We start from the raw sequence: 16419 nt of genomic DNA, 5'->3' as shown, positions 1-16419 counted from the left end.
ACTAGTCTGTCAAAGCACTTCATGATGACATGTGAGTGCTACGGGGCGATAGTCATTTAGTTCAGTTACCTTAGCTTTCTTGGTAACAGGAACAATGGTGGTCATCTTGAAGCATGTGGGAACAGCAGACTGGGATAAGGACTGATTGAATATGTCTGTAAAACTCAACAATTGGTTGTCCAATAATTATGATCCTTTTTCTATCATATCACTCTTGAAGATGCGAGGAGAGGGGCAGGGGGTACACCATAATATTGAATATAATTATCTCCATCAAATTGAAAAATGAATCATTACATATTTCTTGACAGGGAGAATTTCCCCATGTTCCTTTACCTCCTACTGGTCTTTATACGCCATAAACTAGTTAGCCACCTGTGAAAAGCTTTCTGAACCCTCATCTATCGATGTGCCCTTCAGCAAGTCACTTAACCCTAAGTTAAGTCCTTATTAAGTTGCTCTGGATAATAGCCTCTGCTAAATGACCAAAACGTAAATTTAAATGTAATAATGTTTCATTTGCAATGTTTCCAAAGTCTCCTATGCTTTTGATTTCTCCGCAACTACTGAAATATAATTTTTCGAGCCCTGTGTATGAAATCTGTAAATCCACTTTCTCTGTACTGTCCACAATTGGTTCTAATCTCTGTAGATCACCTATTGGCACTTCACCGCCCTCGTGGTGCAGTACCTTGTGCTTATTGGTGATATCACCAGTCCCTTGAAGGCGCTTTTGACCAATAGGCGAAGAGGGGACGCACGCTTTTGGCGAAAACTCGCTGCGGTTAACAGTGGTGGATCGGAACGTCCCTGAGCGCGGAGTAGAGGAGAGTACACGGAGATACAGTCTTTGGGAGGAGATAGTGCTTATTTTCCCTCTCTCAACTCTAACAACAAAATTAAATCCGATTTTGGTTCAGAGTGTCGTCTAACTACAGCAATCGAAACGTGGGAGGAACAAAGGATTTGATCTGCAAGTTTTTCTTTAGCATTTGTTTTCTTTTCATAAAACAGGATTCTGTTGGAGGCTCGCTCGCACTCTAGACGCAAAGATGATGGTTGGAGAGATCGAGGTGAAGGAGAGACCGAGGCCGAGTCCCGACTATTTGATGCAATTGTTAAACGAAAAGAAGCTGATGACCAGTTTGCCAAATCTGTGCGGTATCTTTACACACCTTGACAGGCTTCTCGATGAAGGTAAAACGCCGTCTGGAGAAATGGGGTAGTTGGGAGGGAAGGAGTGACTACGGCGCTATCCCTGGGGCTCGGTGGGCATGCTTGCTGCATAAGGGAGCCCATGCATGGTAGCTACCTAGCTAACATAGCTAACGAGCTACATTATCGCACTGGGTAACACAACTTCTTCTTTTAACTTTACAAAGTGAGAACTGCGAGGAAATGAAACTATTGCACCATCCAACAAGAATATTTATTCCCTTAACCACAAAACCGCAAGGATGTATTTGTAGTTACCATGTCCTGTTCTCTGACTTGAGGACGAAGTGAAAAGTTTTTTTTTTTTGCGTGCTAACTAGCTAACTTAGCCAGGACCGATAAACAAGTTAAGTTAGTATGTATCCCAGTTGCAGGAATAAACTGGTTGATAGTCAGACTTTTACATTTCAGCTGTAGTCTTGGCTTTAGCCTATCAGGTATTATGTAAGTGAATGTGATAGTTTGTTCTGTAGAGGATGTATTGTTGCCAGGGTGCACATTCCATCGAATTCAACAGAGTAGGATTGGTAACAAAGTAGTATAACCTCGCTGTAATCAAACATGAAGCTTCATAACAAATCCAGCAATATATCTGTTTGTATTCACTCCTAAGCAGCTAGTTTCCGTAACATACAGTATTTGCATATCAGAATCTGGTGGAATTGCACAACGTCGGAATGTGCCCCGGCTGTTGAAACAAAGGGCAGTGAAGTTGTTTGCCTTGCAATGATATCCAGCTCCAACGTTTTGCAGCTAAATTACGCTCTAAAACATACATTAGGTGCGGAAGAAATATCCCCGATGATTAGGCAGGAATTGTGTAGCTTTGTCATCATTTGACATAGTCGTTTTTTCCTATGCCGTCATTTTGTCGGGGCCATATTCTCAACGTTGTTGTTGTCGCATGATATTGTTCTAGTATGCCACTTAAGATTTATAGTTAATACAAGTCTATACTACTATTTCGGTCCTTTTCTATTATACACAATGTACAATTCATGACAGCAGTGTGGTTTATGTAATTGAGTAGGTAACGCTAGAGAGCGCCACTTCCCCCTCACTGTCCTTATCTCTGTGGGCAGCTGACAAACAATCACTTTCCTGGAATTAAAAACTTTTAGCTGTATATTTCGTGTATTCTAATTTAATGGAAAAGGACAGGAACAATATTGCATCAGTAAAACTGAGTTTCATGCCAAATATACAACCAAATGTGTCATCAAGTCAAATGTGCTCACATTTTTTTTCTAACTAGTTAAAGCAAAGGAGTACTGTCACATCTTGTAAAACAAGTTTTGTTTGCTCCAGTCTCCCATACAGGCCAGTTTAGATAAACTCTCGACCTCTACTTCTCCAGTTAAACATTCCTAAAATGATTACCCTGCAACAAGCTCGACTCAGTCCGTTCCTTCCGTCCCTGCTGTTTTAGTCAAAGCTGTTTTTCCTTCTGGGGAGACACAGGAAACTAGGGGCCTTATTTCTCTCCGCTGTCTTCTATCCTGCCTACCTATCTCCCCCTATGACAAACAAAAGAATTGACCAGGCTCCACAGTGAGCCTCTCTCTCACACTAAATCAATTTACCCAGGCAGCTTTGTAAGGCTGACCACGGTGCACACTCAGCCAGCAGCCCGACGTGGCTGCACCATCCCAGGCTTCTTACTAAGAGTGTGGGGGTGTTTTTAAGAAACCATGTCTGGGCCAGATCCTGGGCCCCACTTCCCTGGCTGCGCATGAGGTTTTACAATTCTCACATACTGCTTTCTGCTCTCTCCGGCCACACAACTCGACCGTTTACCGGGGTTACTACAGCAGCCGTCCAAACTTCACCCCTCTGCCAAATGTTTAGTGGGTGTGTAAGGAAAATAACCCCTAGTGCAGAGGAGGCTCTTGGCTAAAGCCGTCTGCTTAGTCTTTTGGACTTGAGCTTGGCGGCATGAGCCCACCCCCATCAAAGCGCACCCTGAAATTGAGTGAAACCCTCATCTAAGTGCAGTGAGAAGCATTCCCATGACATAGCAGGATGATGTTTAGAAAGTAAACCTATTAATCACAGCAGGAAGCTGTGAGGTACATTTGCGTGCCATTCAGGTTATGCAAATGTGACTGCGGTTTCAGTCGGCAGGGAGGGTAAACATTGCAGCTCATTGTGACTTCTGTTGGGGACAAAAGCTTGCAGACTGCAGTGATTTTGTTTATTTAACCTCTCGTATTGTTTGATTCATTTTGAGTTCCATTGAGGCATTAGGAGATTTATCCAGCAAGTAGCTTACAACTCAGGATTCTATTTTTGTTGCATAGTAAGCGACACTATAGGAATCCAACCTGTCTATAGTTAGTCAATGTGACCCTGGTGCCTGCTGATTGGTGACTGAATGACAACCAGAAATGGCGAAGGAAGAGTGAAGGAAATATTCTTAAAGACGAGGATGCTTTTTATTGTCAATATTTCAGCAGCGTTGTTTTACTCAAGACTCTTTGGGGATAAATACTCAGTGTGTAGATAGAAGTACATATTAAGGTGCTCGTTGTGAGAATCCTCGTTTACTCACAGGTGGTGTAAGAACATGCACGTCTCCATATCTTGCACACACAGCAAAATGACCTATCCTCTGTCTAAAGTAAATGGAAAGAAAGTTAAGATTCTCTCCCAGTTGTCTCTCCTTCAGAGCCCTGCAGACAGCTGCATATGCATGTATATAACACATTCCCTGCACACACACTAGTGGTGCACGGGTCAACTGTTTTTTCTTCCACCCGCACCCACCCGCAATTGCTAATAACCCAGCCGAAACCACCAGACTGTGATAAAGTGAAAATCTGAGGCTCGTACCCGACCCGCTAATATAGAAAATGAGCACAGGTTTATTTCGTGTTCTGGGCCACATATGACATGTGAAGCTGCATGCATGTACTGAATTATAGACAAGTTGACTAACAAATAACTTATTCAAATGTCGGAAATTATAAGCAGAGACCTTATATAAATTTGACAAAAAAATAACCTTCCGTCGTCTCTGACAGTAGCCTGCTCACGAGAATGTCATAAATCGATAGAATGAATGCTTTAATCTAGTTGACATCAGTAAGTTTTGTCATCTCTGCTTCTTTTGCGCAGCAAGGGCGTTTAGGGACTGGGGGGAATACAATAACAAAAAAAGGGAAATATTTTCTTTGCAAACTGTCCAAATGACCTCCGTTTGACCGGTTGTAGGAAATAGAAAGTTGTGAGAATGACCCAACATGTTTCTGATAAGATTTCAGTTCGCCTTGGATGCATGTTTTATGTGGTTGAATTACTCAGCTTTTATGATGCTGATAAAGATGGGGACTGTCTGTAGAGGTGCTAACTGCGCATTCACATTCTCTCAAGATGCTGAAATAAAGAAATCATATTTCTCCTCTTCCTAAGTCAAAGTTTGGCATATATTTTGTGTATCATTTTACTGCAAGAAATGCTTAATTCTGCATTAGTTAATATTAAGGCTATGTGAGAGGTTATAGACGTTATCCTGCCTGTTACCAAAAGCATTTGGCAATTGGCTGTGTAGGCTATTTGGCACGTACAGTTGGGCCCTAAAGCTTACACAATAATGCCAGATAACCTCATTGTGGCCTATAGATATAAATTGCACAAGAATGATGGATTTTCAAAGTTACTGTTTTCTCTTTATTCAACTCACACAATATTTCATGACCCTTAACCCGCCCGCCTCACCGTCGGTACTGCGGGTAATGGGTCAACCCGCACATCACTAACACTCACGTGTGTGTGTGTATAACACACATTCCCTGCATACACACGTATATAACACATTCCCCCGCCTACAGGTTGGTGCGTGTGTGTGCAGCTGTTTAAATGGTGAGGGGAAAGCCAACACATTGAGCATTAACCCCTGTGTGAAACAACAGCTCCTGGTTCCCTGTCTTAGCTTGGCACTGAGATGTGTGTCTAGGTCCTTGTATTGCTGGTGTGTATTGAGCCACTCTCAAGGTCACTTTGGTGGAGTTGACAGGCGCTTTTGAAAATCCCATGCGCAGCAGTTGCGAGGTGACAGGCGCCATGTATTAAAGAAAAACACAAATGAATGTTTAACCATTTGCCGTTGACATGCCAACAAGCAAACTGCAATATTTTCTGTTGGCAGGAGAAGCTATGACATTTTGGAAGGCTGTTGAAGTACAGGCTATTGGTTTAGAGATGGAGTCATGGCTGTAAATCAGTATAGACTAGTATCAGACTGTATACAGAGACCTCTTTGGATGTCAACCCCCTGACTTTTTATACTGTTAAATCCTAATCTTTTTTGTTCAAAGGCCCTCTCGTTACAATTTCCATTTTAACCCTGTTTTGTACCACAAACGTGCTGCAGGTTGTGCGTGGCACAGATTCCTCGTAATGGATATGTATTTTGTTTACCGTTTGTTGCCGGTGTTAGGTTTAACTGTTTAGAAAAGGGAATCTGTGCCACGCCCCTGGGAGTGCGTCAAGGTTTAGAGTTGGTCTTGAAAGATGACAGAAGAGTAAAGTTCTCCATCGGTCTCAACTGTGCCGGTTACTACTTCATTTCTTGCTGTAGGGTGACCTTCTGTGAGCGTGGCCGTAAGCTGACCCTTTGCCGCGCAGGGCAGAGACCTGCACTAACCTTTGACAACACAATCAATTTGCCGTCTAATAAGATTGAGTGCTGCTCGCAAAGCAAGATGGCGCCTGGGGCTTTGAAAGATCTGAGCTATCGAATGGAGAGACTATAGGAGGGGGCTCAGGGCACAGTTGTTGTGCAGGCTGAAAGCTGACATGCGTCTCTGTCCCCCTCCACACCCCTGCCTCTGCTTCCCTCCCAAGGCACTACTTATAAGCTGGAATTTAATTAACAATACCCATTCTGTGAGCAGCTTTACTGAGCCGCCTGTTGTAAATCTTCGTTGTGGCTCTGACTCCTCAGTCTCTCCCTCCCCTGGCATGACTCTCTCTCCCTCCCCTGGCATGACTCTCCCTCCCCTGGCATGACTCTCTCTCCCTCCCCTGGCATGACTCTCTCTCCCTCCCCGTGCTCCGTGGGTAATAAATTGGATGGCCAGAGGATGTCCCAGGCTCGGAGGCTCTCTCTCACTCTATCTGATGCCTGCACACTGGTGTCTGAGATCAGCCAGGCTTCTGGCCCACAGCCTGGTGCAGCTGAAAAAGGCATCCTCCGACAGGCCCTGCCTGCACCGTTATCTCAGGCCACAACCTCGGCCCCAGTTGTCTGGTTTTCCCTGCCACCCTTCCTGCATTTGACTGCCTGTTTTTTTTTTCTCTCTCTACTTTTTGAATTCGATAAGCTACAAAATGGATGCTGCACAAAGGTTTTGTGGACTGTTGTTCAGTTTAGTCGTTCTCTGAGAGTCTGAAAAATAAATTATGCATGGCGTGACGGGATATGACAAAGTTTGGCGATGTTGTAATAGTTATGTCACAACAGTTCTCTTGTTTATCTTTGAGATTTTTTGGCTTGGGAACCTCATCCTCCCTAGACTTTGACCTACCCTGCTTCTCCCCCTCCATTTTTGGGATGTGCAAAACATGCCTAACCAAAGGAAGTAACGCCCATTTCAGGCAGGAAAGCGCTGCTGAAGTTGTTTGGCTTAGACTCTGGGAAAGACGAGAAGACCAGCCGGTTTCATGAGCTTTATAACATGGCTGAAAACAAAGCCCTTAAACTCTATTCAAATTAGTCACAGGAAACGGGAGAAGAGACACACACACACCTCGCTGAGAAACAACAAATTACACAGCAAAAGGGACACAAATGTGTAATTTGTTGTTTCTCAGCGAGGTGTGTCTGTCTCTTCTCCCGTTTCCTGTGACCTAATTTGAATGTGAGTTGTAAGAGGCCACTTGAGACTAGCTGCCTGTTTATTTCAATGGCCCCTCCCTCCACACACACATTCCTCAGCAACAAAGAGTAGGGCCTCACTCCCTTGCATTCGACTGTTTCGAATAGCTCCCCGTCACACCCCTCTTCTTCCAACAGTTTCTCTTCTCTCTGTCTAATTTGTTTCTGCTCTCTGTAGTGAGTCATTTGATTCTCAGGGCGGGCTGTTGCTGCAGATGGGGGCTAACAATTAGGCTCCATGGAAGTCACTGCATTATTTGTCAGCGTTTCCCATGTTCGTCGTTGTTTTGGACACACCGAGCAGGGAGGTGAAGCACTGAGCTGAATGCTTGTCCTCTGCGCCTGCATTCTCTCCTCTCTTCTGAGAGGAATGGCAAAGCATTAGGCTAGCGGCTAGCTGAGGAATTTAGGCTAACTTGGCGTGAACTTACCCTCAGTGTTTGAATTTGAACTCAATCTGTTCTATTAACTGGAGATGGGTCAGATCTGGCTTGTGACGATCATGCAGGAGGAGCTTGATGTTTTTGAAACATTTAGTACTACAATACACCCCCCCCCCCCCCCCCACCATCACCAAAAAGGTTTCAATACCACCACCACTGAAATGGTTTCAATACTCCCCCCACCACCACTGAAATGGTTTCAATACTCCCCCACCACCACCACTGAAATGGTTTCAATACTCCCACCACCACCACTGAAATGGTTTCAATACTCCCCCCACCACCACTGAAATGGTTTCAATACTCCCCCCACCACCACTGAAATGGTTTCAATACTCCCCCCACCACCACTGAAATGGTTTCAATACTCCCCCCACCACCACTGAAATGGCTTCAATACTCCCCCACCACCACCACTGAAATGGTTTCAATACTCCCACCACTGAAATGGTTTCAATACTCCCCCCACCACCACTGAAATGGTTTCAATACTCCCCCCACCACCACTGAAATGGTTTCAATACTCCCCCACCACCACCACTGAAATGGTTTCAATACCACCCCCCCCCACCAATGATATGGTTTCAATACCCCACCACCTGAAATGGTTTCAACACCCCCCACCCCTTACCACTGAAATGGTTTCAATACCACCACCAATGATATGGTTTCAATACCACCACCAATGATATGGTTTCAATACCACCACCAATGATATGGTTTCAATACCACCACCAATGATATGGTTTCAATACCACCACCAATGATATGGTTTCAATACCACCACCAATGATATGGTTTCAATACCACCACCACCACCTGATATGGTTTCAATACCACCACCACCACCAGAAATGGTTTCAATACCACCACCACCACCAGAAATGGTTTCAATACCACCACCACCACCAGAAATGGTTTCAATACCACCACCACCAGAAATGGTTTCAATACCACCACCACCAGAAATGGTTTCAATACCACCACCACCAGAAATGGTTTCAATACCACCACCACCACCACCAGAAATGGTTTCAATACCACCACCACCACCACCAGAAATGGTTTCAATACCACCACCACCACCACCACCAGAAATGGTTTCAATACCACCACCACCACCACCACCAGAAATGGTTTCAATACCACCACCACCACCACCACCAGAAATGGTTTCAATACCACCACCACCACCACCACCAGAAATGGTTTCAATACCACCACCACCTCCACCACCAGAAATGGTTTCAATACCACCACCACCTCCACCAGAAATGGTTTCAATACCACCACCACCACCAGAAATGGTTTCAATACCACCACCACCTCCACCACCAGAAATGGTTTCAATACCACCACCACCACCACCAGAAATGGTTTCAATACCACCACCACCACCAGAAATGGTTTCAATACCACCCCACCACCAGAAATGGTATAATAAATCAATTTGTGTGTGACTTGCAACCTTCAACTTCTCCTGACAAGACACAAGTGGCGATGAATCAACTATGAATAAGTTACCTGTCTCGACAGCTTGTGGCGTTTCTGTAACGCTTCTATGATGCGTTTCACAAGGGCAACCGAGACCACCGTCCCGTAGCACCACACCATCAAATATGTAGAGAGGAATGCTGTTCAGACCCCAAGGCTCAGCCTGTTTCGTCCGTTTCCCTCTGCAAAAGGATGCTCTTTGCCACACGGCTACATGTTAACTTCCTCTGTTTTATTGATCTGAGGAAGTGTCGCCTCGTAAACGATGACTCCGATTTCACCTTGGCGTTGGAGTGCGACTGCGGCATAGCCCTTTCAATCTGTAAGCCGAGGCCTAGTTGTTTCACCCTGACAGAGAGCGGACCTGCGCTCAGCTCAGAAAGGGTTTTTTAATCCTTAAGGCTGTTGATGCAACATCAGTTTAAGTTATAGATATCTGTTGTTTTGAGCATGGGCTGCGTCTCAATCCACCTATGTCGGCATTCCGCATCGGTGAAAAGTGGCAGAGCTACTGTGCTGTTTGTCAGACCAGGAGACATCCCAAAGATCGGTTATATCATGAAAATGTTCTCCATTTTACTCTACGACCCCACAAGTATCACGAGACTGGTCTGAAGGTAACTTGGTAACAGTAAAAAATAAATAATGGAAGTATGAAGATGCTTTCTTATTTCTCCTAGATGTAGGATAATGAATAAGGTATCGAACTATGATTTTATTTTTTGAATTGACATCTATGAATGTGTTTCTATGGGCTGTAGTAGTAAAGGCCAAATTCAATATTTTATTAAATTGTTTTTCTATATATTTGTGGGATATAGAATGATTATTCTCATTCTATAGTATGAATATAATAGTGGGCACTGAATACAGTGTTTGACATTACAGCTAATAAAAATGCCGGGGAGGAGTTAATGTGACAGGATAGGAACAAAAAGGGTTTATACGTGTTTCCTAGGGGACCCTATAATTTTTGGCTACATTGAATGCTTGTTCTTAGCTACTTTATGTAGCTAACATATTCTTGCTTCACGTATTTCTCTTTGATACTGTTGCACAAACCATGCTGATTGAGGTCTACACTGCTGGTATTATCAGGCTGTATAGCTAGTTACGTTTGCTCTGACTCAGTATATTTATTAGCGGCTAACAAGGTTTAGGCCCAACTTCCTAAGAAAAGACAAACTAGCTATTTGCAGATGTAAGAAACACAAACTAATAGTGTCATTATAGAACGCTAGTGGATTTATATTAAGAAGCAAAGTGAAAACAGCATCGTTGTCATCAACATTGTTGCATGTGCTGCATTGACCATGCAGACTGAATGCATGTGTTTCGTGGTCGAGGAACATGTGCTGCATTGACCATGCAGACTGAATGCATGCGTTTCGTGGTCGAGGAACATGTGCTGCATTGACCATGCAGACTGAATGCATGCGTTTCGTGGTCGAGGAACATGTGCTGCATTGACCATGCAGACTGAATGCATGTGTTTCGTGATCGAGGAACATGTGCTGCATTGACCATGCAGACTGAATGCATGCGTTTCGTGGTCGAGGAACATGTGCTCCTTGAGTGTCAGGTTGCAGGGCTAGGTCTGTGTGAAAGCAGCGTAGAGGGGGAGCTGAGAGAGATGACTCAAGTAGCGAAGTAATCTATAAAAATGACCGTTGTTTGAATGAATGACTGTATTTGTTCAGCTATTTTGCTACTGGTCTGTTTGCCTGAAGGATTAGCCCGGCCGTGTTATCAGTTTGCGGTTTATGACTAGATTACAAGCAAACACAATGACTGTTTTGTGAGATTTTAGTTTTTAATTGAGGAAAAAGCGCCTTCAACACCATTACAAGAAATGCAAAAACAACATTCCCAGTGGGGAAATAATTCTCTATTAGGGCTGGGAGATATGGCCAAAATACCATATCACAATATTTTTCACGTTTGTGATGGTATTTGATGGTGTTTTTATGTTTTTGAATAATAAAGTTTCAAATATGCTTTGAGTAGTGCATGAGCCTAGGGTGGCAACACACAAATAACATGACTTCAATGAGCCTTCTTCCATTCTGACTGTTCAATCATCTTCATTTCCTTCACTTACCTCTTCCACACTGCCATACAGTGCATCATGATGAGGGCCAAACACGTCTAGACCTAGTTAATTGGTGAACTGTTGGAATAATTCTATAACTAGCGATTAGCAGCTAACAAGATTTATTTTTCCCACAACTTGCTAAGTAAGACAAGACAAACTAGCAGACAGTAGTTTGCAGATGGCAAGATGCAGAAACTAATAATTAATATAGAACGCTTGTGGAAAGCAGCGACGTCACCAACCTTGTTGCATCTATCTGACCATGCAGACTGCAGCAGTGTGAACGGCAAAGTGTTTGTGACTCCGTGGTCGAGCAACAGCTCTCTCCTTGAGTGACGGGGGCAGGGCTTGGTGTGGGAAGTGGTATGCAGGAGGAGGGAGAAACACGCGCTCAAGTAGCAAACAGAGTCTATAGAAACGGGCATTACACGCGCCGGAGTTGAGTATCACATTTTTAAATAACCAAACACTGAACTACCTTTTAGTGATGGTAAAGTAAAAAACCAAAGTGTTCCATGCATCAATACCGGTTTATAGTGAAATGCGGTATACCACCCGGCCCTAGGCTCTGAGTTTTAGTGTGTTTCTAGGAATAGAGAATTGATTGTTTGCGCTGAAAGGAAATGGGAGCAAGGCCCAGAGAGGTGGCAATAAAGAGCATATGTTCTCTGAATGAGGTCATCTCCCAGGCTGAGGAGAAGCTCAGCGGCCCGCCTTTCCCTCCCTCCCCCCTCAGTCCCACACAATGACCTCTTGTGTTGTAGAGCTAACAACCCATCCCACTGCTGACACCAATATCACTACCATCGGCATCCACTCTAAGTCGAGACTGGTTGAAGCAGTGGCCCTCTGTAAAGATTACGAAGTGTCGTTTTGTTGTTGGATAAGATTACAGCGGAACGGCCTATACGATGCGCTCGCTGTGTGTGGCAGGCAGGCGTTCGTGTCCTCTCAGTGTGAGAGCGTTCTGTGCATCTGGCTAGGTGCGGAGGCGCCAGCTGTTCTGTCACATTCAGGTGAGGTATCTACCCGTGCCCCTAATCTGCAGCGGTGGACAGCTCCCTGTGCTGTTCCAGGTCTCCTGGCAGCCTCTGGATGCTCTGTCTGTCCTTTTATCCATCCAGTTTTTCTCCCTCCACCTTCATTTTCTCCTCTCGGGGAAGTTCATGGATTGTGCTTGACACTGTGTCAAGCCGTCGGCTGTGCAAACTTTTCCTCAAACCTTATTTTTATTGAGCGTCTCTGACACACTCAATGAGGCTCCTCCTCCTCCCTCACCACGTGTCTCTGCTAGGAGGCTCCTCCCTCACCACTCTCCTCTCCTAGTATGAATCTTTTTGCCTCACTCTCCTAGTATGAATCTTTTTGCCTCACTCTGCTAGTATGAATCTTTTTGCCTCACTCTCCTAGTATGAATCTTTTTGCCTCACTCTGCTAGTATGAATATTTTTGCCTCACTCTGCTAGTATGAATATTTTTGCCTCACTCTGCTAGTATGAATATTTTTGCCTCACTCTGCTAGTATGAATCTTTTTGCCTCACTCATCTCCTAGGTTCTGGTAAACAATGCAGCAAATGTTTTGCTCTCGCAAAATAAGCGTAGCGTCAATGTTTTGCTAAAGTGATTTGTTCCTGTGCTAAACACACTAAGAACACTGTCTAGTTTCCCATGGGAATTGTGAATGACTCCATGTCCTTGGCTCTGTCTTAACTCATTTAGGTTGGCTTGGGGGAGTCCATAACACCATAACACGCCTGCCTTCTCCGGTCTGCCCATGTGGAGCACACTTAATGGCTAGCTCGCTCTTCTCTCTACTATCTGACTGTTTTCTCCTCTCTACTACTATCTCTCTCTATTGTCTCCTCTCTACTACTATCTCTCTCTGTTTTCTCCTCTCCTCTCTCTTCTCGCATGGCAATAATTCAGCCAGAGGGGTACGTCTCCTCTTTCATCTGAAGACCAGTGCTGACATTAAAGGCCTGTAACGGGCTCTGTCTGTTTGCATTAACCCTGGGTCACCCATTCTACAGACCAGCCTCTGCTGTTCTGTGTGTCTCCACCACCCAGACAGACCAGCCTCTGCAGCTCTGGGTCTCTCCATCAGCCTCTGCAGCTCTGGGTCTCTCCACCACCGACACACCAGATGGCCCTGCCCTGCCCTCCTCTCCTTCCTCCCTTCCTCATCAGACACCAGCACTCTGAAGACGATCAATGCCTAAACACTTAAGTAGTCTCAGGAACTCCGTGATGGCTTTCCTGACTCACTGCTGTCGGATCAGGGTGGACATTTTGTTTGCCTGTTGCTATGACATCCTGACCCACTTCTGCCATCCCTTTTCCCGAAACATGTGTTTCTGCCTGTACGAGTTCAGCTCTGTGCCTTCCGGACCAGCCCAGCAAACAAACAGACCGAAACAGTGTCAGTCTGTTCTCAGCAGACACAGACTGGTGGTTTTGCGTACTAGGCTGACTGGGGAAGACCACACAAAGATCTGAGGCTGGCTTTCCCTCTTACAGCCACTGTTGAGCAACAAGTTCTGGCATGTTTTGGTTATGACTGGGTCTACTAGAGTTGCACAGTTATGTCAGCTCCTAGTACGCAGCATGTTATTATGTTTGAAGTGAACATTCAATTGCATGTGACTTCATGTGTTGAATATTCTCATTACGAACAGAGTCCTGGGTTGTTGTCTAGGCACTCCATGCCCATGGCATCATCACACATGAATGACGACCATTAAATTGCACAAGGGCAGTTTGTCGCTCTCCGGCTGCCCCCCTGGCCCGGGTGTAAAAGCTCCCTGTCTTAGCCTGACCTGATTTCCTGCTAATTAAAGCCAAAGGAATGCTTTCGTGCTTCCTCGTCTCTCACGCTTCCCACCAATAGAGGATGAAATAATAAACAGACAAAGGCGCTAACCCTCTGCTCCTCTCGCCCCCTCACCACCACAGAGTCACAAGGCCTGCTTTCTACCTGCTGGACAAATGACAGCCCATTGCAAAGGCACAGATAAGAACGCCTCTGTCCGGCTCTATGGGGGAAAAAAAGCCCAATCGACACTTGACAGTACTTGCCCTGCTCCACCATTTTGAGTGATATTTCCCCATTTAGCTGCCTTTGTGGAGGCCGTTTGTAAGACTGCAGGTTGCAAGCGTCCTTCAATCGAGGGGAGAATGAAGGACAGGTTAAGGGGAAGTCTTTTTTTTAATTATTATTATTATTTTTTGTATTATTATTATTTTTCTGGGCTGGAAATAGTTAGCCGTCTATGACAGGCTGTTGGTGGAGATCAATGGATGACGTGAGGGTGGTTCATGCTTGGGGAGGAAGCAGGGCATTGGTTATCTGTTCTTGGCACATTGAGAGGGACGTTTCTTCCTTCCTCTTCTGACAGCTGGACCTTTCCTGTCATTGTTGTGTGGCTGAGGGGGCTATGCTGGCTTCCTGGTTCTGTCTGAGAGAGACTGTTTCCCAGGTTTGTTTTCAGCCTGACACAAGCAATGAACGCAAAGCAACAGGCACAAAAAGCCTGCACTCCACCTGGCTTTCAAGTTGATGTCATTGTCATAACATTGATGACTCTTCTCTGAAGTCTTGAGGAGTCTGGTTGTACTAATTGACAGGAAGTGTCACCCCTCCCCCACAGCCTTGCTGCTCTGCCCCGGCCAACACTGAGAGGAAAGGCTTCCCCTGACTATGAGGTGATTGCTTACAAGCCTTCCAGTGAAAACAACTGGGCCAAGTCTTCTGTCTGCCTCTGTCTATTCTCCTCAGACACACGATCAGACCAACATTCTGTTCCTTTTCTCCTGTTCTCACTATCTCATATCTTAGCATACTTACAGCAGATATCCTGTATTCTCCTCTAAAGCAGTCACACTGATGTTTTAGTATGGGTGTGTGCCTGAGGCCAGACTGAATTAGGTGAGGGGGTGGTGATGTGTTTGTGTCCTGCTGGATCAGCTGACACACTGAACGTGGTGAAGTGGGTTAACATAAACCAAGGGAGTGAGTCTGGAGAGTGGAGCACACAGTGCAGTCTCACATTTGTTTGTGCGCACAAATTCAGTGGCAGGTGGAATGAGTTCCCTTGATAATAAACAGTGAGTGTGTTTCGTGAGATTAATACCCCAGTTTGAGTCGCTGTGTCACGTCTCTGCACCCTTTTACAAGTTTCTCGACAGTGGCTGCATGTGTTGGTTATTTTGTTATGCTGCTTAAAGGGTTTTCCCAAAAAAGTATCCCAACAGACGAATGGAAAGTTTGACACCTCTCCCCTGAAAGCTACTCTGTTAAATGACTACTGCAGCGCTTTCCAATCTAACGCTACATATCCTACCCTTTTTCGATGGGAGCAAATCAGCAGTAAAAGTTCTGTCTTAAGATGTTTGCATTTGGGTGTATTAGAATGACTGACTAGTTCCTCTGAGCTGGTGAATTGCGTCATTTGCAGAACTTGCTGAGTGGACCGTTAGCATTGGCATCAAGCTCTACCTCCCTTGTATTACTGTTATTCTATATGAATGTTGCCTATGGGAGGGACACAATAGTGATGTCAAGGGCAGCGTGTATATGTGTTTTGTGCGTGTCTTAGGCCTATTTTCCATTGCCCGGTAATGGCGGCTTGTAGGGCGATTGGGCTTCATAGCAAGTGATCACCCCAGGGTGTCTTCCTAAATTACTTCCACGCAGAGAGTAATGAACACCTGCCCCCATGGCGGCCATTAAGAACGAGCCCATTATGCACTGAGCCGGCCCTCCTGAGTACAAGGCGCTCGCGCTGTAGACCCCTCTCCGTGCGGGAAACGGGCACTCCCATGCCTCATTGAGCTGATACCGTGCCCCCCACTGGCACCCAGCCCCATAAAGCAGTTCCACATCACATGTGGTCCCCTGTTCTGATTTTAGCTGCAGGGCTTAATGGCTCTGCAGAGATCCGGGGACTGACTGTTCTCTCTGTGGTTTTCAGATGTGGTAATGGGTTTGGTACAGGGAGGAGAGCTCGTCATTAGGACCGCTCACACAAATGTCCAGATTTGGGCCTTTTTGTTTTGCAAGAATTGGAGATCTGGCCAAAGCTCCTCCCCTGCGATGACTTTAGGCTGAGAATTAATCAAAAATGTTAAATTTGCTAAGTTCTCCTTTAGTCAATGGTCCCAGGGCCTCGCCTACTCTCTGGCTGTCCAGTCAGACTTCCCCAGACACACCAGGGTTAATCTCACTGCTCATTGTTTTTTTTGCCAACAGGATATAGGAAATAAAGACGGCAGCAGGCTGATTTTAGTCTGTGGA

General features: G+C 45.2%; 1 protein-coding gene across 4 annotated transcripts in view; it reads left to right on the top strand.

Annotated features, from left to right (window-relative positions):
- Positions 1-779: 779 nt before the first annotated feature.
- Positions 780-16419, top strand: part of qkia (QKI, KH domain containing, RNA binding a) — a 106978-nt gene continuing 91338 nt past the window's right edge. For all 4 annotated transcript variants that reach the window (XM_082965934.1, XM_082965890.1, XM_082965920.1 and 1 more), the window contains exon 1: positions 780-1197. In XM_082965934.1, coding sequence (XP_082822060.1) covers positions 1053-1197 — 145 coding nt within the window. In that variant the 5' untranslated portion in view covers positions 780-1052. The remainder of the gene's footprint in view (positions 1198-16419) is intronic.

The sequence above is a fragment of the Salmo salar genome, chromosome 01 (genome assembly GCF_965601325.2).
Source record: "Salmo salar chromosome 01, fSalSal1, whole genome shotgun sequence".
Classification (NCBI taxonomy): Eukaryota; Metazoa; Chordata; class Actinopteri; order Salmoniformes; family Salmonidae; genus Salmo; species Salmo salar.
This window is presented reverse-complemented; position numbering and strand designations above follow the sequence as displayed.